Genomic DNA, 23,975 nt, shown 5'->3' with positions numbered 1-23,975 from the left:
CCGACTACATACCCTTCAATTGTTTATTTTATGGGTGTATCTACTCTTTTATGTCCCTCTTTAGAAAAGCTTGTACCGAGATCAATGCCTGCACGCTTTGGGCCCCAGGAACTAGCAGAACCTGTCCGAGCTCGCCCCTGTTTTGTCTCCCAGAGCGACATCTGCCATGGCGCTTTTGACTCTGCACCGGCTTCCCTCTATCGGCGCCGCTCCCGTGAGTCCTCAAATCAAATCTTTATGCATAAAAGTCAAGCTCTTTGGTACAAATATTTAAGTACGGTGGTACTTCTTTATACAAGGGCCTCTGAAAACGCAAATTTAGATATACAGGACAAGTTTTTTATTTGAACAACAATTTTGATTGTATACTGTTAGGAAATAAACTATTAAAATGTAGCGTTTACCAAATTGTTCAAATGAGTTATCTGACTCCATTAACCAAACCATTTTACATTCGCCTAACAATGCATGCTCGTTTCTTGATGGAAAAATGAACAAGAGACCGGCATTTCCACACAGGGGCAGATTTAATTTCTTAAATAATAAACTAAGTGAATTCCATCGAATTAGCCGAATTACAGTGGGACCTCGGTTAATGGGGACCAAAACCACCCGCGATAAGTGAAAATCCACGAAGTAGCGGCGCACCTTAAAAAAAAAAAAAAATTATATATATATATATATATATATATATATATATATATATTTATTTATTTTTATTATTATTATTTTATTCTATTATTATTATTTTTTAGACCTGTGAAGCTCTGAACCCGCGAACATGGAACCACGAGTAGCGACGCCCCTTCAAAAATGCTAGAAAAAAAAAAATATATATATATTTAAAAATTATTTTATTTTATTATTATTATTTTTCAGGCCGCGAAGCTCTGAATCCGCGAACGTCGAAGCGCGAAGTAACAAGGTCCCACTGTAGTCTTCGTTGAGCCTTTTCTCTCGTTTTCCCTCGATCTATCTTCCCACGTCTTTTCACAAGCTGGTGTGTCGGCTACTTCCATGGTCGTGCCGACTCCTCCCATGTGCGGGCCGACTCCTCCTATGGGCGGGCCAGAGACTCCCCACGTGGACTCCACCTCATCTCCTCGATGTCTGGACCCCGAGCGATTATCAAATCAGTGCCTGGCCTTCTGCGTCTTGGCCTTCTCTGTCAGAGTCCTGTTATCAACAGAACTAAACAAAACATTCACATTTGTAACGGCGTGACCTGTCATTGAACTTAAGCCTTCTCTGTGAAAAATCTTCATTGCATTCAATAAATGTAACTTGTATAAAATCCTTTATAGTAAAATGTATAAAATCCTTCCAATACGCAGGAAAATCCAGTTTACGAGCAGTCCCAGAGGCTATCATTAGGGACCGCTCACCACTCGTGACTGTCGCGAGGTGTCGGACGGACCCAAACGTGGGACATAAGGGATGTAGTCTAACCCCAAAAGGGGGACGTTTATTTAAACAGCAATAACAAAAGACTTTACAGGTGAGAAGGGGTTGTGGGACCTAATAGAGAGGCACTAGCTCACGAGGTAAAGCACTTGTCTTGGGATCAAGAGGTCACAGGTTCGATTCCCGGCTCCTCCGTGTTATATGTTGGAAGTGTCCTTGGGCAAGACACTGAATCCCTAATGCCCCCGATAAGCAGGTAGTTGCCTTGCATTGCTGATGCTGCTATCGGGTTGTGAGTGTGAAGCACATTGTAAAGTGCTTTGGGAGGTCTCTATTGACTTGAAATTAGATATAAATATATAAATGCAGACCATTTACATTTAAAGGGAGTCTCGGGGTGACGAGAATTTTAAATAGGAATACTTTTAAGCAGGGGGTTGGAGTGACAGGTCTTGGAATGAGGAGGGAAAACTTCAGAGGCAGAGACTTGATAGGGGATGTTGGCGTGGAGAGAATCTTGAAAAGGAGATTTGGGAATACCTTTAAGAAGAGGGTTGGAGCGCCCGGTCTTGGACTGGAGAAATTGGAATGTGGAGGAGCTGGTCTTTTTCATGAGTGAAAGTCTTCAGGAATCAAAACGGTTAAGCAAAGTGAGGTGGAGGTAGTTTTGGCAGAGGTGGTTGGGGAGAGTGATGAAGAGTGGAGGGGATTGGAAAATGGGGTAAAGCTGCCATCTTGTGGGGAAACGAGGGACTCTAGGCACCAAAACCATGACAGAGACTGCTTACAGCCAGTATCAGCTCATCCATTTTGCCCATACAAACTACTACAGTCAAAAAAAAATCACGTTTTTTTTTGGTACATTTTTTGGGGTGTGTATGTTTATTTCAAGTTTCAATAACTTAAATTTTAAGGGTATAGTAAGTGCTTACATATCACCAACAATCTCTCGATCTCATCCCTGTCCACCTCATCCAATTGCTCACCTTATTAATGCTTGTAAATCCTCCTTACTAAGTGATAATATAATTGATAATATAATAATATAAGTGATAATTTCTATCTATCTATCTAGACATCTATCTAGACATCTATCTTGACATCTATTTATCTAGACATCTATCTATCTAGACATTTATCTAGACATCTAGCTGTCTATCTAGACATCTATCTATCTATCTATCTATCTATCTATCTATCTAGACATCTATCTAGACATCTATCTATCTAGACATCTATCTAATAACCCTTAAAATTATCATGTTCATCTTATGCTTGTATTTTCTATGTTTAATTACTACTTGTATATATTTTTTAGTGATCAAGAAGATGTGTTTTATATGGTAAATGGTCTGCAAGTCAATGAAGAGCTCCCAAAGAGCTTTACAATGTGCTTCACACTTACCCACTCACACACACACCAATAGGGAGTTTGAACGATTTCACATCAGGAAAAATCGCTCATTACACAAGCAATTTGAGTTCAGGGCACAATCCTGGGAGGAATTCAGCTTGCAAGACGAAATACCACTGTATGTTCAAACATAAGTCAGGTAAGGTTTATTGATAGATGTATCAAGGTTGAGGGTGCAAACATTGCTAAAATATTTTGTACATCGATCAAAGCGGATTTAGTTTTATGACAGCAGAAAAGAGTCACTTCCCGTTTCCCCGTGCCATCACAAAACTCATCTTCCTCTATAGTTAGCGTTCATCTTAACTGCCAAAGACCATTTGAACCATCACACGTTCCATTTTTGCATATCTTGTCCACGATGCTCATCATGCTGCTTTCTTAATCTGTGTTCTCTTTTTTCCCCCACCCTTTTTATTGCCCACCGTTCTTCTCCTATAGCTCCGGCCCAGTCCTTTGCTTCTTATTTTTTCTCTCCATGACTATGTCTGGACTTGTTCGTTGCGTAACAGGTAACGTGGCTGTGTCACATTTCCCTCCCCCCCCCCCCCCTGAAACCCCTTGAATATGTTTAGCATTAAATGTCTTGTGTTGCGTATTGTGGTGGTAATATCCGGGCCATTATCTGTATTATTTGTTTCTTTGTCACTATCAGTCTGTCAAGCTTCCCCTGCTTCTTATCAGTGTTATGCCACATTTCACGCTTAAACAACAGAATTTTTTTTCCCAGCTATTTATGCCACATTTGGAAATGAGCTTCAAATAATGTAAAGAAATTGAATACAGTAGACCACGGATTATGACAAATTCTGTTCACTGGAGGGGATCGCAATTGCCCTATGGCAGGGGTTCGAAACCTATGGAAATTTGCGAATGTGTTTCAGACCCTCTGAAAAAAAAGAAATATACATTAAAAACATTTTCCCATCTTTATATATTCATCATTTTCTAATTTAATATTACTTATTTTTATTCTATTTTTATACAATTGACCTATTATTATCATTAAAACTGCTTTACTTGCCTCGATATTAATAATTTTCCTGTTTGTAGATTGGTCACAGACATATTCCTTAGTGAGGGTAACTATGTGTGTGCCTTTTTCATGTTTAATTTTGTTCTCAAGTCTAGTTTCCATGTTTATATTGTTTTATGATCCTCTCTTTTGCATTACTGCAAGCTTTGGAACCCATAGCAAATAAATAGAGTAAATAAAATGTGTTTTTTCACACTAACTTGTAAAATCTTTTCCACAAACACAAGATTCAGAACTAAATGAAGTGATAGAAAGAATAAAAGGTATTGTGGGAGGTAGTTCAGCCATCAGAATTTTGGCATCTTAATGACACAAACCAATAACAGACTTGCATCACATCGACCAATATCAAAGTGGTGTATTAGACGGGTAACTTGCACAAACGCCGTGTGTTGGGAAATTTGTTGGGAAAATGCTATAGCGAGCTGCTGAAAAAACTTCTTATTCTAGAGCAGGGGTCAGCAACCTTTTCGGTGTGGAGTGCCACTTTCAAATTTCGTTGTAGATCAGTGTGCCACACCAAGATCAATTAATCGCACAACACTTTGTTTTATATCCGAAAGAGCTGTAATTTTACACCAGTCCGAATATACAACATGGATAGACATTAAAATAGTATAAGTGACCAATTTATCTTCCACTATTCTTGTTCATCAATAAACTAAAAAATGAATGTGAGCAACATGTGGAGAGGTCTGTGAACAACCATGACTTCAACTTTTTACCACAGGAATCCTGAATCAACCATTCTCCATCAACAATAAACTATAATCAAAAACAATTGATATGGACAGCTACCATACCATTCATCCATGAAATCTTATTGCAAAAAATATCAAAACTTGAAATTGCAGCAATAAGGCAGAAGGCTACTTGAAAATAAATGCAACAGAAATAACAGCTTATTTGGTCTCAGATATAAATGGTTTTCTGTGCTCTGCTATGTATGCAGTGAGCAATGTGATAACTTCCTTCAGTGGTGGTGTTTTTAGCAGTGACAAAGGTTTTTAGGGTCTGTGTTTGCTTGCCGTACATGGACACAGGGCGTTTTAATGTCTACGCCTTGAATTCATGTTTTATCTCGTAATGACGTTTAACACTTGATGTGCGAGGTATAACACTCTTGAGGCATGATGCACAGTCCTTTTTTACACAAGCCCCCAGTCGTCAGTCAAAGAAAGAGATTTTTTCGCTGAAGGAGCGGTCATTTTTCATTCCTTTATGGCGCGCCGCTGTCAAAACACGGATTTCTCCTCTTCTGCGAGTCGCTGTGCAGACACAATCGCACACGGAGCAGAAGAGGTGGGGCGCTACCGTAAAGCCTCCAAACAACACGACGTGCAACTGAAAATGTCTAAGTTTCAGGTAAAAAATGCGCATTTTCAAAAAAAAAAAATCATTATTATTTTGCCGTGTGCTCGCGTGTCACTGGTTAACCCTTCGCTGCTACTGCTGGCACGCGTGTCATAGGTTGCCGACCCCTGCTCTAGAGCATAGCGGAAAAAAAACATCGGACGGTCATGATGCCTTAAGGCGGGGTCAACTCGACTAAGGTTTTTTTTCCTCCCATGTTCGGATTAGTTGTTGCTGTTGTATGGTGGGGAAAAGGCGTGAACCAGCGATAGACGAAGGGCGAAGTAGCGAGGGACGCCATAACCCCTACTCTACCATGATATTATTCTTGCAACACTAATGTCAAAATGAATTCTCTCTGAACTCCCAAGGATGAAACCCCCCAAAGAAGAGGGCGATTTCAGAAAAGGTACATAGGCGCTCCGACTGCACCCGTTATACACGAATCCGAAATCTAATCCCGCGTCTTTTGCGTCATCAGGGAGAGCTTCGCCCTGGTGAAAGGAGCGGTCCTTCTACTGGACGAGGCCCAGCGAGAGGAACTTGAGGAGGGGACGACCCCTCCTCACAAAGAAGACTTCCCCGTTTCGGATAAGCGTCACCGACACATCCACGCCATGGTTGAGATGTTGAGACCGGAAGATAGCATCAAACTGGTGAGGGGGTCATCTTTAAACGGGGATTTCTTTTCCCTCAAAATGTGACAAAGAAGTCATTTTTCCCAATGAATGGACTGTTGATTTAAGAGAGTCTCAAGTTGCTTTTGCACATGGTCAATCACATGAGCTCCCAATGTGTGAGAAATGAAAACTTCTGTGTGGTTTCAGACCACTTAGTAGTGTTCATATTAATATTTTATGGTTTTGATTTGGTTGCAGATTACCAAAAACTATGTCAGGCACGTTACTTTAAAAAGGAGTTAGTTATAGTTACTCACCAGGGTTGGGTAGGGTTACTTGAACTGGATTACTTTCAATGACTTTTGGAGGACTCCAATACCAAATATGCTAATAAAAGACAAAAGAAACTCAATATGAATAAAATGACTCCATTTTGTGCAGGCTTGGGGAGTAAGGGAACACATGGAACGGCAAAAATGATGTTTGGATTGATTTTCATTTTGTTTCTGTGGCATTTGATGTTCGTTTTGCCGGAGATCAAAGAGATCAATGCCAGGAGAGAAAGCTTACCACGTGTTGTGAGTCATCATTTTATTCATATTTAGATAGATAGATAGATACTTTATTCATCCCTGCAGGGAAATTCACAAGTATTACTATATTATATTAGTAATAAATACAAGTATTTAGTTTCTATTGTCTTTTATTAGCATATTTGGTATTGGAGTAATCTAAAAGTAATTGAAAGTAATCCAGTTAAAGTAACCCTACCAACCCTGTTACTCACTACACTGAATTATCATCTAATAAAAGTAACTAGTTAGCAAGTCAAGTCAAGTCATGTTCATTTGTATAGCCCTTAATCACAAAGAGTCTGAAAGGGCTGCACAGACCAATGACTAGTACAGACTATTATGACACCATCCCCTGATCTAAAACCTACATGAGGGCAAGGAAAAACTCAGAAACCTCAACATGAGGAAAATGAAGAAACCAGAGAAAGTAACTATTTCTGTTGCTTAAAACAAAGTTGTATGTCAAAGAATGTGAAATTTTCTGAGTGTTAAAGTGAGTTAAATCGAGAAGAACATATTGATTGAACATCTTCAGCAACAGATTAATCCTACAGTTGCATACAAAAACGTATGTAAATGTAAATGGTCTACATTTATATAGCATTTTTCAAGTCAATGAAGCCCTCCAAAACCGCTTTACAATGTGCTTCACACTTTTCCCTCTACACACTAACTCACCGATAGCAACGTCAGCCATGCAAGACAACTACCTGCTATCGGGGGCATTGGGGATTCAGTGTCTTGCCCAAGGACACTTCGACTATAACTCGGAGGAGCCGGGAATCCACCTCTCATTGGTGGTTCTTCACTAAATTACTCCCTGGGCGAGACCCCCTCCAAAATCAGCGATAATATTCTCTTAAGAGCAGAAACTGCACTTATCAAAATCACAAACGACCTCCTTACTGCAGTTGATTCCGGTTTACTCTCTTATCTCATCCTACTTGATATAAATGCTGCCTTTGACACCATTTCCCACCCCATTCTTCTTAGCAGACTCTCTTCTCTTGGCTTAGCCCGCACCCCATTCAATGGTTCCATTTGAACCTCATAGGCCGCACTAAACTCATTCCCTCAAGTAATTCTCCACTGACCCCTCTCCAGTCACCACAGGTGTGCCCCAGGGTTCTGTCCTGGGGCCCCCTTCTTTAACCGTGCATAAACATATGTAAACACACAAAACATAAGTAAACACATAAAATGTATGTTAACACGCACAAAAACTGACGTAAATATGCAAAACGTACGCAAACACACAAAACTTATGTAAACACGCACAAATCCATGCGTAAACAGACAAAACGTACGAAAATACACACAAAAATGTACTTAACCGCATGCACTAAAAGGAATGTAAAAACACAAAAATGTACGGAAATTGCACCACTTTTTACGTTGTAACACTGAAATTGGTTAGATGACTCTGTTACTGGAAGAACTGCATTATTTATAACGGCGTTATTTTCAACACTGCCCTTAAACAGTTTACACGTCCATCCAAAAATGTACTTTTAATTTTCTTTTCTTGACATATTAGCCGACATCAGTTCAAGGGCTATCAATCAATATTTTTAATCATACCTTTTGCTGGGGGCCTATTTTATCATATCCTCTACTCCTAAATATAATAACTCCTTTTAACAGGGTTCGTACGGGTGCTTGATATCCTTGAAAATGCTTGAATTTTAACCTTGGGTTTTCAAGGTCAGGAAAATGCTTGAAACTTGAAATTGTCGCCATTGCCATGTTTCTTGGCAGTCTGACTCTATTGACCACGCAATTAATGAAATAAATTTAAAAAAAGTTACTTGTCATTATGGCATTGTCATGTGTCATCAGCATATGAATAACCTATATTTTTTGTTGACAATATCTCTGTATTATTTGTAATTGCAACATCCATTGCAGCCCTGTCATCCTGAAAGGGGGATTACCACATGTGCGGTCCCTTCTCAAGGTTTCTTCAATTTCCTCATGTTGAGGTTTTTGAGTTTTTCTTTGCCCTCATGATGGTTTTAGATCAGGGGAGGGTGTCATAATAGTCTGAAATATTAGTCTGTGCAATAACCTGTGCAGCCCTTTGAGACTCTTTGTGATTAAGGGCATCACAAATAAAAATGACTTGACATGCGAAACGTCACCGCGTCCTACTTGTCGCGCCGAAGAAGACAGCTCTATTAAGAAACCCAGCTTTTTTTGGCTCGGCTCGCCTCCCTAATGGCTCCTCAGATTTTTCTTTTTATTATATATTATCAATAATAATAAAATATTAAGCAAGTGATTAGTAATAAGTTGTTTAATTTGTTTTGCAGGGGATCCCTGAAAAACAGATACAAATTCAAATATTCGCATATCTAAAAACAATAATAATTGCAAATTATAGCGAAAAAAAAGTCAAACAACAACAGAAAATCCCTGAGAATGCAAAACAATAAAATGAAAAATATTATCTCTTCAGACCTATAAATAAATGATATAATCCCCCCAAAAAGTATTTTAATAATAAGCGTCCTAGACTCTGATCCTCTGAAAAACACACAAAAAATACAAATTTAAATAAATAAAACAAAAAGCTAAAGATCAGCCGTCTCCAAAATTGAAAGGTTGAATGTACTCTGCTTCGAAGCAATCAATATCATTAAAATAAGTCCAAGTTTGGCTCATTTTTCTGCTTTTACACGCAAAGTACATTCTTTTTTTGTTTTCCCTATTAAAGTCAATGAGTAGCCAACACCTATGTTTGTAAACGCATGCGATGTATTGAAGCCGCGTGTGCATTGTTGAAGCAGAATGGCAGAATTCATTTCAGTTTATAGCAGATCATTGACACAAAAAGATTCTAGGCCATAGTTAGGAACAATGTTTCTTCTAAGCTGCGTGTGTGCGCAATTGGGCACCGCCCAGAGCTTTTCCGCGAACAAGAAAATCGAGCCAGCTCACAAAAATCAGGGTTCCAGATTGCTAATTAAAAAGCGAATTAAGTCAAAGTTATAGTGCATGGAAGTAAAAATACAAGGGTTCCCCTGACGCTGTGTTCTAAATGCGGTATTTGGAAGTCAAGGTCGAAGTAGAACAAAGTTGAGTAAAGTCAGTAGAATTTTTTCGAGAACCGGCTTCTTCGGCTCGGCTCACTAAAAACAACCGGCTCTTTCGGGTCCCAAACGGCTCTTTGCTTTTTTTTTTTTTTTTTTTTTTTGCTTCTTTAATCCCTACACGACCAAATATTATGTAAAATTGTGCACAAAATGACTTAAAGGAAGGGGGAAAATAGAACAAAAAAAAGAAAAAAATACCAAAATGAAAAAGTAGTGAAAAGCTGAGAAAAAAAAGGAGAGAAAAAGAGAACAGGAAAATTCCAGAAAAAAGGCCAGAAGAAAAGAGAAGCAAATAAAGGGAAAAAGGTAATAATAACAAAAAAGCAAGAAAAAAGTAACAGCTAGGAAAAAATAAACACAATGAGACTTTTTTTTAAAGGAATTTTTTAAAAATGTAGAAAAAACACGGAAAAAGAAGAAACACAAACTTTTTGTGTTGCATTCAAATAATTTCCAATGATATCAAGTCAATCTTGTTACCAACATTGTACTTCCACTAAAAAATGTAATTAAATACAGTTGTGTATTGTGCAACTTAAGCCCCCCAAAATGTTAGTGTTATGCGACAAAATATATCAGGAAAAAAAGGAAATGGATATCTTGTGAAAGAATTGTAAAAACAAATGAGGTTTGTAGGCAATCGTACATGAGTCAATTCATTCAAAAGAGAAAAATAAATTTGCATTGCCGGAAACTCAGCAAAATGTAAGGTGATGTCAAGTTTTGGACATGTTTGACAACGACTTAGTTCCCACACTTGGGATTGCTGTTGCTCACTGTTGTTTCAAGCGTTGCTCACCGACTTTGCGTGAACGCTCAGACCCATAAGGAAAATTACAGGGAACATTGGTCAGGAACAGCTCAATATAGCACAGAATATGTGCTAGCGACTTTATTTTAGTCATCAAAGTCAATAAAGTCAATTTAAAAAAAAAACTTATTTTGATCGGCGCTGGATTTCTTCTTTTGAAGGTACTGGAGAAATCGAAAAATTGTCCTTGAAATGATTTACGAACCCAATTATATATTGATGATTATGTTTCCGCTGGCTCTATGCAGGCCGTGCAGCTGGAGTCCGTCAGCACAGTCCGAGTCCGGTATCTCATCGTCGTGTCCACGCTCTCTAACAAAGACGAAACCATCCTGCTGGGAATGGATTTCCCCAAGCAGGACAGGTGCGTGCTCCATACTACAGTGGAACCTCTACTTACAATCGACTCGTCTTATCAATGTTTCTGTCACTTGACAGAAACGGAGACAGGACCCAATAGCGTTTGTTTAACTCCGTTTTATTGAAAAAGGAGAGCAGTGTTTGCTTCCACGATCCGATGATCGTCAGACAGGATAGTCGTAGGTGGCGGGAAAGCTGGTCGATAGCCGGGACGGGGGAGCAAGGGCGGTAACGAGTCCAGAAAAAAAGGTCGGCAACAAGTATCAGGCAGGAAACAGGGCAAAACAGGTCGATTGCCGGGACGGAAGAGCATGCCAGAAACGGGTCCGGAAACAGGTCGGCAACAGGTAACAGGCAGGAGAAAACAGGGCAGGAAAATGTCGGAAGGTATGGAGCTTGCCTAGCTGGGAGCATAGGTTTGCAAACGGTCTGACAGTTTCCTCTTGGAAGTTGGGGGTTTAAAAGAGTCTTTGAACCAATCAGCGCTCAGGACTGTTGGCGCCAATCGGGCAGTCACAGGTGCCCTGAATCAGTAATCGTGACAGAAAGAGAGAACAGAGAAAAGAGAAAGAAAAAATAAAGTACAAAAAAGAGAAAGAAGGACAGAAAGAACGAAAGAAAGAGAACAGAAAAGTGAGAGAGAACAGAGAAAATAGAGGAAAGTGTCACAAGACAGAAACGGAGACAGGACCCAATAGCGTTCGTCTAACTCAGTTTTATTGTAAAAGAGAGCAGTGCTTGCTTCCACGATCCGATGATCGTCGGAAACGGGTAGCTGATGGCAGGAACGCGGAAGTGGCACTTCCGTGTCGAGCGAGCGTAGTCGTAGGCGGCGGGAAAGCTGGTCGATAGCCGCGACGGGAGAGCAAGGGCAGTAACCAGTCCAGAAAAAAAGTCGGCAAGAAGTATCAGGCAGGAAACGGGGCATACAAGTCGATGGCCGGGACGGAAGAGTAGGGCAGAAACGGGTCCGGAAACAGGTCGGCAACAGGTAACAGGCAGGAGAAAACAGGGCAGGAGAGTGTCGGAAGGTACGGAGCTTGCCTAGCAAAAGCGTAGGTTCGCAGGACGGTCTGACAGCTTTCTTTTGCGGTTTAAAAAGACTCCATGAACCAATCAGCGCTCAGGGCTGTTGGCGCCACCATGACAGTTTCGGTATCTGGAGTTCGCGTCCGATTAAAATCGTCCTCTTTATAGGATCAGTTTTCCGATAGCATCGTACGGGTGCTTGAAATCGTTGAAAATTCTGCAATTTCAATGTTGTGTTTTCAAGGTTAGGAAAATGCTTGAATATTGTGTGAAGTGCTTGAAATTGTTGCCATTGCCATGTTTCTGGGCAGTCTGGTTCGACAGTCAACACATATAATGAATAAAAATAAGAAACAATAATGGTACTGGAAAAAAAGTTGAAAAAGTGCTTGAATTTGGCCATTGAAAAGGTGTACAAACCCTGCAGACTATTAAGTAGCCAAAATACTCCTATTCCTGCAAAGTGATTGGCTGGTCCTCACCTTCTTCGTCTCCTGAATTTTAGTCTTATGTTTTCATTGCAATAGCGCCCCCATTTTCTCCAGTGTTCGGGTGGTTATTACAGTTTACATCATCAGCTTTTATATCAAACGTTTTTAAAATTTATTGTGGCAAAAAAAATGTGAAGGTTTGATTATACAATGTCACTGCTTGAACCAATTGAATTTCTAAAGTGAGGTGCCACTGTATTCAGAAATTGCTTCGTCAGCACATTTTGTCATACTGGAATCCATATTTTTTTTCAGTGACGAGTGCACCATCGGATTGGTTTTGCCTGTCTGGAGTGACACGCAAGTGTACCTGGACGGAGATGGGTAAGACTAGACGCTGTCATATTATTTAAGGTCTTTTTTTATCAGATGAATGAATACCATCCATTATCTTCACCGCTTATCCTCAGTAGGGTCGCGGGGTTGCTGGAGCCCATCCCAGCTGTCTTCGGGGAGTGGGCAGGGGACACCCTCAACTGGTTGCCAGCCAGTCGCAGGACACACAGGGACAGACAATTCGCTCGCTCATTCACACCTGGGGACAATTTGGTCGGGCCAATCAACATGACATGCATGTTTTTGGAGTGCCTGAAGAAACCCACGCAAGCACAGGGAGAACATGCAAACTCCACACAGAAGGTTCGATCTCATGACCTCCGAACTGTGCCGCACACGCGCTAACCACTGCGCCGCCGGGCTGCCCTTTAAAAAATAATTGACACAATATTTACACAAGAAAGTGTGGGCATGTAGAGGCAGAAGATATTTACATTGGGTGTTTACTTAAGAGTTTTGGGATCGTATTAGTGCGATATGCGGTAGTGCAAAATAAGCAACATTGTGCAAAGTAAGCATAGGCCTGAATACAATTACAGTAATCCCTCGGTTATCGCGGTTAATGGGGACCGAGACCACCCGCGAAAACTGAAAGTAGCGGCGCCCCTTCAAAAATGCTTAACAAACGTATACAGGTATACAATATACCCCCCTGTATACAGTCCACCATATAGAATACGGGTAGAGAGAGTGTGAAATTCATGTTATAACAAAAAAAAAACTGTAAAATATTTTGTATGTGCACGGAATAGGACTGCGGCGAAACCACTACGAACCATTCAGTATGATTGTATTAACCGCTCTCAACCACATGCAGCCATCGAAGTTTATTTCACTCGTTACCACTACCGGTTACATATTGAAAATAAAAACTGAAAATGTGATCTTTAATGAGTGTTTGTGAAGCGTTTTGGGAAACAACAGTTAAAAAAATGGTCTGTGTTCATTTTTATGAAAGTGAAAGAGCTAACTTCTGACAATAACAACATACTTTAGCTAGCGGCATCGAACGGCTTTTACAACAAATACACGAAACCACAGACAATTAGCCGTGTTTAGGTAGTACAAACAACCGCTCGCTTTTGGTACAATAAAGTCAAACTTGAGTTGAAATGTGACAGAAGAGAATATACTTACATCGCGTCGCCGAGCTCCTACATGATAAACAGCGCCACATAAGAAGGGGGTGGGGTGGGAGGAGTTTAAGGAGGGGGGGTGAGCGTAGCGGTAACTCACCATGACTGAGCATTGTGTCAGGGCCTCCCCCTCCCCTTCACAATAAGAGTGTCCACACCCTGTCCGCAGTTGACATAAGCTCGCGCTCAATGGCGTCAAGTCAATAAATGCTTTTATTGAGAAGGTAAGGTATATTTTTTAGACCCGCGAAGCTCTGGAACCGCGAACTAGCGAGGTTCCACTGTATACATCTTTATGAGGTGGTGTGTTTGCAGTATGAGGTAGTGTGTTTGCAGGTATTCCTCCTTAAAGAGCCTTTGTGGAGAGTTTCAGTTTTTTGGGCAGTGTGTGTTTAGAGTGGTCATGGCTCTGGGGAAGAAACTATACATGATCTATGCTCCCTCATATAAGATATCATTTCCCCCTATGTTCCGGTCTGGAGCCTTCCCTCTGAAAATGCTGGTCTACTTGTGATCCCAAGAGCCAAGAAGAAATTAGCAGGCTCAAAAGCGTTTTCCATTCGGGCCCTGGTGTTGTGGAATGCTCTTCCCCCTGAGATTGGATCTGCAACCTCAGTGGAACTGTTTAAATCTAAGCTTAAAACACACTTGTATTCTATAGCATATGAATAACCTATATTTTATGTTGACAGTATCAGGTGATGGTGTTTGCAATAGTGTTTGATCTGTGCAGCCCCAAAATGACTAGTCCCTTCCTTCAAAAAGATGTCAGAATTTGTATATTTGTAATAACAAAAACTTGCTCCGATGTAAACAAACCCAGTAAGAAGTAAGAAGAGAATGAAAAACAAAAGCCGGCAAAAAAGGCTAGGGAACAAGGAATGTTGCTATTTATGGAGCTAATTCCTTGTAACCTCCCTCGCTCTTACATGAGCCTCACAGTCCCATCATGTGAATTTATTTAGCGCCAAATTCGAGGATGTTGATGTGGTTAAAGTGCATGAAAACGTCCCGGCAGTTCACTGTCACATGCTCCCTCACACGCATCTTTTTTTTCTCAAAGCTCCGTTTAAACTATAATGCATTGTATTTATGATATTGTTCTCTAGTTCTGCCATACTTCACATATTGTGCAGAAGTCTTGGGCAATCATTAGAAAAGTAGACTCCAGCCCTTTTTTATCCTCCAAAAACGCGCAATTAGAACCATACACAGGGTAGGATATCGAGATCATACTCATATTTTATTCCTGCAGTCCAAATGATTAAAATTGTGTTATTTAGTCAAATTTTTCACTGCACAACTGCTATTTAAGGTCAACAAAAACGGCTGCGCAGTGGTTAGCGCTTGTGCGGCACAGTTCATGTCATGGGAACCTGTCGTGGGTTCAAATCCAGCTCCAGACTTCCTGTGCGGAGTTTGTATGTTCTCCCCGTGCTTGCGTGGGTTTCCTCCGGGCACTACGGTTTCCTCCCACATTCCAAAAACATGCATTTCAGGTGAATTGGTCGGTCCAAATTGTCCCTAGGTGTGAATGAGCGAATGAGTTGTCTGTCCCTGTGTGCCCTGCGATTGGCTGGCAACCAGTTCAGGGTGTCCCCTGCCCACTGCCCGTAGATGGCTGGCATGGGCTCCAGCCCCCCCGCGACCCTAATGAGGATAAGCGGTACGGCTAATGAGATGAGATGAGATGAAAAACATAGTGCCAGAAAACATCCATAAATGATTCATTAGGAAAGAGGGAGATTATAATTTAAGGGGCTGTCGTGAATTCATAATCCCAAAGGTGAGAACCACCAGGAAAAGTACCGTATTTTCCGCACTATAAGGCGCACCGGGTTATAGGGCGCACCCCCAAAAAATAGTTTTTGGTCCTATGTTTTCCATACATAAGGCGCACCGGATTATAAGGCGCTATAGTGGGAACGTGGACAAAACAGTCAGATAGTTCAGTCAAACTTATTAACCCCTTAACATTCCGAAAGCTTGCAAAGAAGCAAATACGTGTCGTAGACACGTGCGGATGCGGTGTCCGTACGATGTCACCAAACAAACATTTCTTAGTTTCCATTTTATTTTTGGCTGGCAACTGTGTGGACAGCAAAGTAAGAATTTGATTGTGCAGGAAAACGGGGTTCTTTACTGTGCATATGACAATAAACACTTTGAATTGAATTGAGTTTAAAAATAGACTCATCACAGAAACATCAAGATCGTTCTAAAACAAGATACCGGGAAAATATAAAGCCGCATAGCTCACCTAAGTTCTCTTGCAGCCTTCACGTAACCATAGTCTTCTTAATACCGTGAGTGTGGTAAATCCAGGAGAGTAAAATATTTACAAATACAGAATAGTAAAACATGTTTTCTCTATGCCGTAGTGCAACCCAACCTGTGATTCACATTCATCTTTTTCGGCCAATTGCAGGCTTTGTTTCGCCCCTTTAGCCTATGCGAGCCTGTAAATGATGAAAAGGATCTGCCCCCTTTTGGATTGGAAATACTGCGTTTACAACTATAGTTAACCTTGCTGTTATTGTTACTATTATTATATCATAACTGTTATTATTGCTATTGTTGTTATTATCATTGGTGTATTTAATTGGGAAAATAAAGGGGTAGAGAATATAAGCATTTGCTTCTTACTGCCCCTTTTCGAATATATTATGTGACATTATTTTGTTGTTGACTTATTGTTTTTGTTCTGTTTTTATTTTGATGTTCGAATAAAGTTTTCATTCATTCTTCCCTTTTTTTAATCATGTTTCTATCTCCTTTGTCCACACAGCGGTTTCAGCGTCACCTCCGCAGAGGAAACTCGGATTTTTAAGCCAGTGTCTATGCAGACCATGTGGTGAGTCCTCATGTTGACATTTCAGAGCCGATAGCCAAGTCAAGTCAAGTCAAGTCAAATTTATTTATATAGCCCTTAATCACAAAAATGTCTCAAAGGACTGCACAGGATTACAGTTACAAAATTACACAATTACCTGATCTTAAACTAGCAAACCAGCATGCGGTCAAGGAAAAACTCAAAAACCTCAGTGTGAGGAGAAAAGAGAAACCTTGAGAAAGGACCTCACATGTGGTAATCCCCCTTCCAGGATTGAACAGGGTGAATTACAATTAGCATTACTGTACACAGAATAGTAAACACTGGGTAAGATGTTGAAAATGTCCGGAAAGAGCATGACATCAACGACGACGCCAGCTGGTAAATGCAGGGGTTGACATGCTGCAGGTCAGACCCCGGTCCGCTGACCCATCCCAAATCATCCTTCTCCTTCGTATCAGCCAGGCAGGCCTCAGAAAAAGACAGGACAAAACAGAATACGAGGTGGGCATCAATCATATGCTTTGGAATAGAAGTGTGTCTTAAGCCTCAATTTAAAAACTTCCGTTGAGGTTGCAGATCTTATCTCCAGAGGCAGGGCATTCCATAGCGATTATTAATAGAATAGAAATGAATCTACCTTTATTGTCATTGTTACAAAATGGGTTACCATATTGTGACAACGAAATTGGGCATGACACTCCAGTTTCACACATTCGCAGTGAGGTAAAAAAGCCAAGAAGATAAAGGAACAGAGAAGATAAGGTTATAAAACAAGGAGGATAAGTTTATAGTTATAATTATATATTAATATTAAAAGGAAGACTATACCGATATTTGGAGCCAATATTCATTTGCTGTAAAAGCTTAAAAATGAGCAAAATACATTTTTGATAATGCATAAGAATATTTGTTATAAATTCAAATACAATTTGAATAGAAATTCAGAAATGAATACATTTGAATTTCAACACAACTAACATGACTAATCTTTCACTTAAACCAGGGGGCCTGATCCTATGGCTCGCGAGCCATATATGGCTCTTTTCATAAGTACGTTTGGTCCAGACACAAAATAGAACATTTATTGAATATTAATAAACGCAGCGTCGATTGATACACATGCAAAGCCGAGACTATACTGATATGCACAGGGTTCGGCCCGGTATATATCCATCCATCCATCCATTATCTGCACCGCTTATCCTCAGTAGGGTCGCGGGGATGCTGGAGCCCATCCCAGCTATCTTCAGGCAGTGGGCAGGGGACACCCTCAACTGGTTGCCAGCCAGTCACCGGGCACACAGGGACAGACCACTTGCTCGCTCATTCACACCTAGGGGCAATTTGGACCGGCCAATTAACCTGACATGCATGTTTTTGGAATGTGGGAGGAAACCGGAGTGCCCGGAGGAAACCCACGCAAGCACGGGGAGAACATGCAAACTCCACACTGGAAGGTTCGATCTCATGACCTCAGAACTGTAAATGGTAAATGGTCTGCATTTCTATAGCACTTTTCAAGTCAATGAAGACCTCCCAAAAGCGCTTTACAATGTGCTTCACACTTACCCATTCACACACACACTCACACACTAATAGCGGTCATGCAGCCATGCAAGGTGCCTACCTGCTTATTGGGGGAATTAGGGATTCAGTGTCTTGCCCAAGGATACTTCGACATATAACCACTGCGCTGCCATGCTATATATATATATAAATATATATATATATATATATATATATATATATATGACACAATTTCAACTACAGTTTACAGTCAAGGTGCCACACCAACAGACCCTGGGGTGGCTGTAAACCGCTAAATATCCCTTTCATACGGACACTCATGAAAACACTCCATATTCATTATCGTGAAACTTTATGATGAATTCCCACAAAGCAAACTTTAACCCAAACAAACTTTTTACTCAAAAGCTCTAGCAAAGCACTTACAGCATTCTGATTGGGTGAGCGGTAGGAATGGGGGGAGCTATACCCAGGACTCGTTAGCAGTATTTTGTGACATATTTACAGAAGAACTTTGCTAACAACTTGTTTTGAAACTATTATTTAGGACAAAAAATGAGCCTCAACACTCTTAAGTAACTACGGGAGGGAGAGCAATTTTAGGTGGTGTGTTTATATTGATATGGGCTCTTTCCCAAAATAAAATCAAAATATTATACTTTTATCACTCGTTGGGTCAAAAAGGTTCCCGACCCTTGATTTAAAACAGTGCAGGAAATAAAATCACGCCTAGCAGCAACTTGTATAAAGGTATATATAAACTTGAATAGCTCCCTGTTTTTTTTTAACCATAAATGAAAATGTCAATACAACCATTATGACTTAAATTATTTTTAAACAAAGAGTGCATAAAACAATCGAAATTTCATCAGAGCTCGCAAAAGTGTGGACACTCCTGTTTTAGAGCCAGATTGACGAACTAATGGTGTGATAACAACAGGCTTTCCTACAACAGACTTCTAAAATCTCAATATTATCAGCAGTCTTGATTCACAGTGTTGGGAATTTAATATTAAAATGTATCGTTGACCTAATTGTTTGAATGAGTTATCTGACTCCATTAACCAAACACAACCTACACTTACCCAACCATGTGCGCTAATTTCTTGACACGGGGGCAGATTTAATTTCATTAGCAATTTAACGAAGTGAACTCCATTGAATATGGCCGAATTAGTCGAATTAGTATCGCTCGAGTCTCTGTGTAGCCTTCTCTAAAGTCCTCTAGCTTTTTCCACTCGGCCCACATCCCCCCGCAAGATGGCGTCTCGACTCCTCCCATGGGCGTGCCAAGGAAGCCCCCCCTGGGCGTCACGATGTCTGGAAAACTCAAAACAACACCGAGCGTTTCTACGTCATCAGGGCCTTGTTCCCAAAACATCGCCTGCCGTCCTCCGTCAGAGTCCTGTTATCAACATTCCCTAGTCAAAATATTCTGCATTTGGAACGGCGTGACCTGTCATTGAACTATAGCCTACTTGGTGAAAATCTTCATAGCACTCAATAAATGTAACTTGTATTCAATCGTATAAAAATCCTTTATAGTCAAATGTATAAAATCCTTCAACAGGCATCTCGGCACTCAGGCAAAAAAAGATTTGTACTGTACAGTAACTTCATTCTTTGCATTTTTTTAGCCTTATTTCTTGTTTTATTTATACTATGTGGTATGATTATGAACATTCTTGCACATACAGGGCAGTTGCAGTTGATTTAATGGGAGTTTGGTTGCATTTGATGACCTTGGAACGGATTAATCCTGTTTCTATTCATTTTAAGGGGAAAACATGTTTCGGTTTACAACGTCACTGCTGGAACCAATTCAATTTGTAATTAGGAGTACCACTGTATTATATAATCCCTAAACCCGACCGCATGTAAGCGATACTGCCTTAAAATGTGTTGTTTTTTTCCCTCTTCAAGGTCAGTCCTTCAATCTTTGCACGGCTGCTGCGAGCGTGCCGTGAAAGGTGCCGTGATCCCGGGTTGCGGCCTGGAATGGGCCCAGCACTACCACCATCACGTCGAGTCGGACCGTTTCTGCCTCAACGAATGGGAAGCCATGGATGACTTGGAGTCGGTCAGGAAGGACAGCGACGGTCACAGGTAAATACTCAGCAAAAACGTATTCTACGAACTAGAAGTCACAGCTTTTTTCATGATTTGGTTTTGGAGTGCGACTTATACTCCAGTGAAACTTATTTGTAAAGCTCAGTGTTCATTTTACCTTTGAAAAGTGATGAGTCCCTGGGACTCGCATGCTCAAAAATCTATGGGTCCCAACAGAGATCTATGGGTCCCCAAAATTTAGTCTTATCAAGGTTGAAATTGTAAATCGGTGACAAATGTATAATACAAATCTATATATTCATTCAGTTTTAATCATGAAATGAAATGATCTGCATTTATATAGCGCTTTTCAAGTCAAGACTTCCCAAAGCGCTTTACAGTGTGCTTCACATTTCCCAATAGCGGCCATGCATAGGGGCATTAGGGGTTCAGTGTCTTACCCAAGGACACTTCGACATGTATCACGGAGGAGCTGGGATTCGAACTGCGATCTCTTGATCCCAAGACGAGCGCTCTACCTCCTGAGCCACTGCCGCATCAAGTTATTAATTCATTTTCTGCATCAAATTATTGTTGGTAATATACCGATTAAAGGGATAACCACAAACCTGTCTTTTTTTTCATTTTCTCCTTTTATACTTCCTTTTTTTCTTAACTTCTTTATACAACATCATAATTCGTAATATAATGCATCAAAGCAAGTGAGCCGTTGGAGAGCCGGCTCTCTTTATTGAGTTGAGCCGAAAAAGCCGGTTCACCACACAACTCGAGATCGGCGTGCAGACGAAAACTCGAACCGCGAGACCAAAACAACATCTGCCAGATCTGCCTGACGAAAAGTTTGGAGTGCGGTAAATCTTTGTTTAAAAAAAAAAATTGTAATCAGGTAATAATGACAATTTTGTGTCAAATAAGTTGCGTCCTGGGGACGGACGTTGATTATAGACTATGCGTCCCCGGCAAAAATCATGCGTCTGGGACGGAGGGACGCGGGCAAACCAGAACACTGAAAGTAATAGACTTTTTCAAAGCCTACGTCACAGTCGAAGCTGGAGGCAAAATAATACTTACGCTGGTTAGAAGACAAAGGAAAAGAACCCTGTCATAGCTGGTAGTTGTCGTCATGTAGTATGTTTGTGTGCCAGAGAAAAAAATGTCAATTGAAATTTTACCGGATCCCAAGATGATATGTATGTTTTGGTGTATATATTTCCCCAGAAATGCGACTTATACCCCACAGTGCCACTTATACATTCATTTTTTTTTTATTATCAATTATGCGTTTTTTGGCCAGTGAGACATAAACTCCATAGTGCATGGGTGTCAAAGAGGCAGCCCGCGGCCCAGATCAGGCCCGCTAAGGGATTGAATCCGGCCCGCCAGACATCACTCAGAGAAGCGCAAGAGAAAAACAAGCTGCAGGTTGAAATATGTCAACTTGATGTTGCCAAAGCTAGGTGCCTTGAACAAAGACACTGTACTTGTATTTATTTCTCTCTCTTTCTCTCTCTCTCTCTTTATTTTCCACCCCCTTTCTCCCACCCTGTCTCTGTCTCTTTCACTCTCTGCATCTCTCTTTTTCTTTTCCTTTGTTGCTCTTTGTCTCTCTCTCTCTCTCTGTCTTTTAACCTCTTTTGTTCTAACTTCCTTTTTTCCTTTTCTCTCTTTTCTCTTTCTCTCTTCCTACCCTTCCCCCTTTTTTTCTCTTTTCTCTCCTGTCTTTCTATTTCTCTATGGATTTCTTTCTTCCTCTCCATCTCTCTCTCTCTTTCTCTCTCTCTCTCTCTCTCTCTCTCTCTCTCTCTCTTCCACCCCTGTTCTCCCACTATGTCTCTGTCTCTTTCACTCTCTGTGTCTCTCTTTTTCCTTTCCTTTGTTGCTCTTTGTCTCTTTCTCTCTCTGTGTCTTTTAACCTCTTTTGCTCTAACTTCCTTTTTATCTTTCCTCTCTTTTCTCTTTCTCCCTTCATACCCTTCGCACTTTCTTTTCTCTTTTCTCTCCTTCTGTCTTTCTATTTCTCTTTGGATTTCTTTCTTCCGCTCCCTTTCTTTACCCCTCTCTCACGACTTCTCTTTTTATCTCTTTTGTTTCTCACGCTCTCTCCCTCTCTCTCTTTCTATGTCCCACCCTCTCTCCTTTTCCCTCCCTCTTTCTCTTATTTCTTTATCTCTCATTCTCTTTCTCTCTAATCTACTAGTGCGGCCCCTGAGAGAATGTTTGTTCTATCGTGTGGCACCCGAATTAAAATGAGTTTGACACATCTGCCATAGTGACTCAAAGTCTGGAAACTACAGTACAGTGGAACCTGGGTTTTCGAACGCCTCTCAGTTCGAACAAATCTGAGTCCGACCAAAAATTTCGAGAAATTCTTGATTCGCTGTTCGGTCAAAAAAATCGGAGTTCGAACGCCGGTGCGTACGCTAGGGTGCCATGCTGAGCGGCGTACGGGTGTTTTAGCCCCTTTAGCCTCCGAAGAAAGTCACTGCAAGCAGCAAAGTTGCTACAGGTGAAAAATGAAAAGTAGTGCGTACAACTATTGCATTTAAGAAAGAAATAATAGCAAAATATGAAGGAGGTGTGCGAGTGTCTGATCTTGCTAGGGAATACAGCATGGCTTCTGCTGACCACCACAAAGGTAAGAAATCCTATTCATAATTCTTTTTTTTATCCTCTTTTTTTTATTTTTACACGTTCATGTTAGCGTAATCTTTCGTATGGAAAATTACGATCACGCGAACGTATGATTAGCCCGGGTTAGCTTTATGTTTACGTTAAACATTCAAGGTAAACATTCAGGGTGTTGGAACGGAGCCCAACATTCTGGGTGTTGGAACGGAGCCCCCTTTCCAATGAACCGCTCACCACTTGTTGTGGGGACCCGGGTACTAAATGACTTGTAAACGACCTGATTTTTTTTATTTTTACACGTTCATGTTAGCGTCATCTTTCGTACGGAAGATTACGATAACGCGAACGTACGATTAGATTTATGATTACGTTAAACATTCAAGGTAAACATTCAGGGTGTTGGAACGGATTAAAACGATTTACATTATTTTTAATGGGAAAAATGGTTTCGGTCATCGAACAAATCGGTTTTCGAACAGGGTTCTTGAACGGATTCTGGTCGAGAACCGAGGTTCCACTGTACTTACTTTAGGTTTTGGTTCTCATCCTATGAAGGAAGGATTAAGAAACTGCTGCCAGAGAACCTAAGACCCACTAGAGTTTATATCATAAAAGCAGGTCAAACGGCCCAAGACCAGGAGTGGGCAACTATTTGGAGCCGAGGGCCACATTGGATTTAAAAATGTGGCTAAGGGACCAATTTGAGATCATATCTCCTAGAGCTGTGACTTTACCAGAAGACGTTGAGGAGCATAACAAACGGCGCGTCCCGTTGAAGAACTGACGGCGATTGTAGTAATTAGCAAACGCATATCGCTCATTTCAGCTTGGAGTGTAAAGCATGTGTTCTTTTTTTGCCTTCACCTCCTTTTTGGTAGGCGATTGAGACTTTTCCTCTCGTTGATTCGCCGCTTGACTTGCAATTTATGTAATATTGTCCATATAGCTGCCCGTTACCGTGCAAGGTCCTGAAGGCTTCCAGTTTTGTTTGGTCTAGGTTAGCACCGTTAGCAGTCGGCTAGCCTGTCGTGCTTTTTGTTTTTTCTCCCGGCTGGGTTTGTGTTTGTTGCTGCCGTGGCTCGCTGTTATCCTGGCAGCTTACTGCATGTTTTTGGTCGGCAGGCCTTCCGTTTTTTTTTTGCCGATCGGTCCCGGTTCGTCCTCTATAGCAGCCGGTTAACCTGCCGTGTCCCGGTTGGTGTGGCCCATGTTAGCCCTTTGTGTGTTATTTTTGCCAGTTGGCCCCATTTTGAA

The 23,975-nt window shown here is 40.9% G+C and overlaps 1 protein-coding gene across 5 annotated transcripts in view; it reads left to right on the top strand.

The window, feature by feature from the left end:
* LOC148360335 (protein phosphatase Slingshot homolog 3) overlaps nucleotides 1-23,975 on the top strand; it is a 64,984-nt gene that overhangs the window by 25,687 nt on the left and 15,322 nt on the right. For 4 of the 5 annotated variants that reach the window (XM_088343924.1, XM_088343923.1, XM_088343925.1 and 1 more), the window contains exons 2-8: nucleotides 65-214; nucleotides 5,579-5,616; nucleotides 5,689-5,863; nucleotides 10,557-10,672; nucleotides 12,444-12,512; nucleotides 16,449-16,514; nucleotides 19,947-20,129. In XM_088343924.1, the coding sequence (XP_088200050.1) occupies nucleotides 167-214; nucleotides 5,579-5,616; nucleotides 5,689-5,863; nucleotides 10,557-10,672; nucleotides 12,444-12,512; nucleotides 16,449-16,514; nucleotides 19,947-20,129 (695 nt within the window). In that variant the 5' untranslated portion in view covers nucleotides 65-166. Of the gene's footprint in view, nucleotides 1-64; nucleotides 215-3,259; nucleotides 3,331-5,578; nucleotides 5,617-5,688; nucleotides 5,864-10,556; nucleotides 10,673-12,443; nucleotides 12,513-16,448; nucleotides 16,515-19,946; nucleotides 20,130-23,975 lie in introns of all 5 variants that reach the window. The other variant, XM_088343927.1, reaches the window with a different exon arrangement.

This window comes from Urocampus carinirostris, chromosome 9 (genome assembly GCF_059441175.1).
Source record: "Urocampus carinirostris isolate Australia breed hairy pipefish chromosome 9, RoL_Ucar_1.0, whole genome shotgun sequence".
Taxonomy (NCBI): domain Eukaryota; kingdom Metazoa; phylum Chordata; class Actinopteri; order Syngnathiformes; family Syngnathidae; genus Urocampus; species Urocampus carinirostris.
This window is presented reverse-complemented; position numbering and strand designations above follow the sequence as displayed.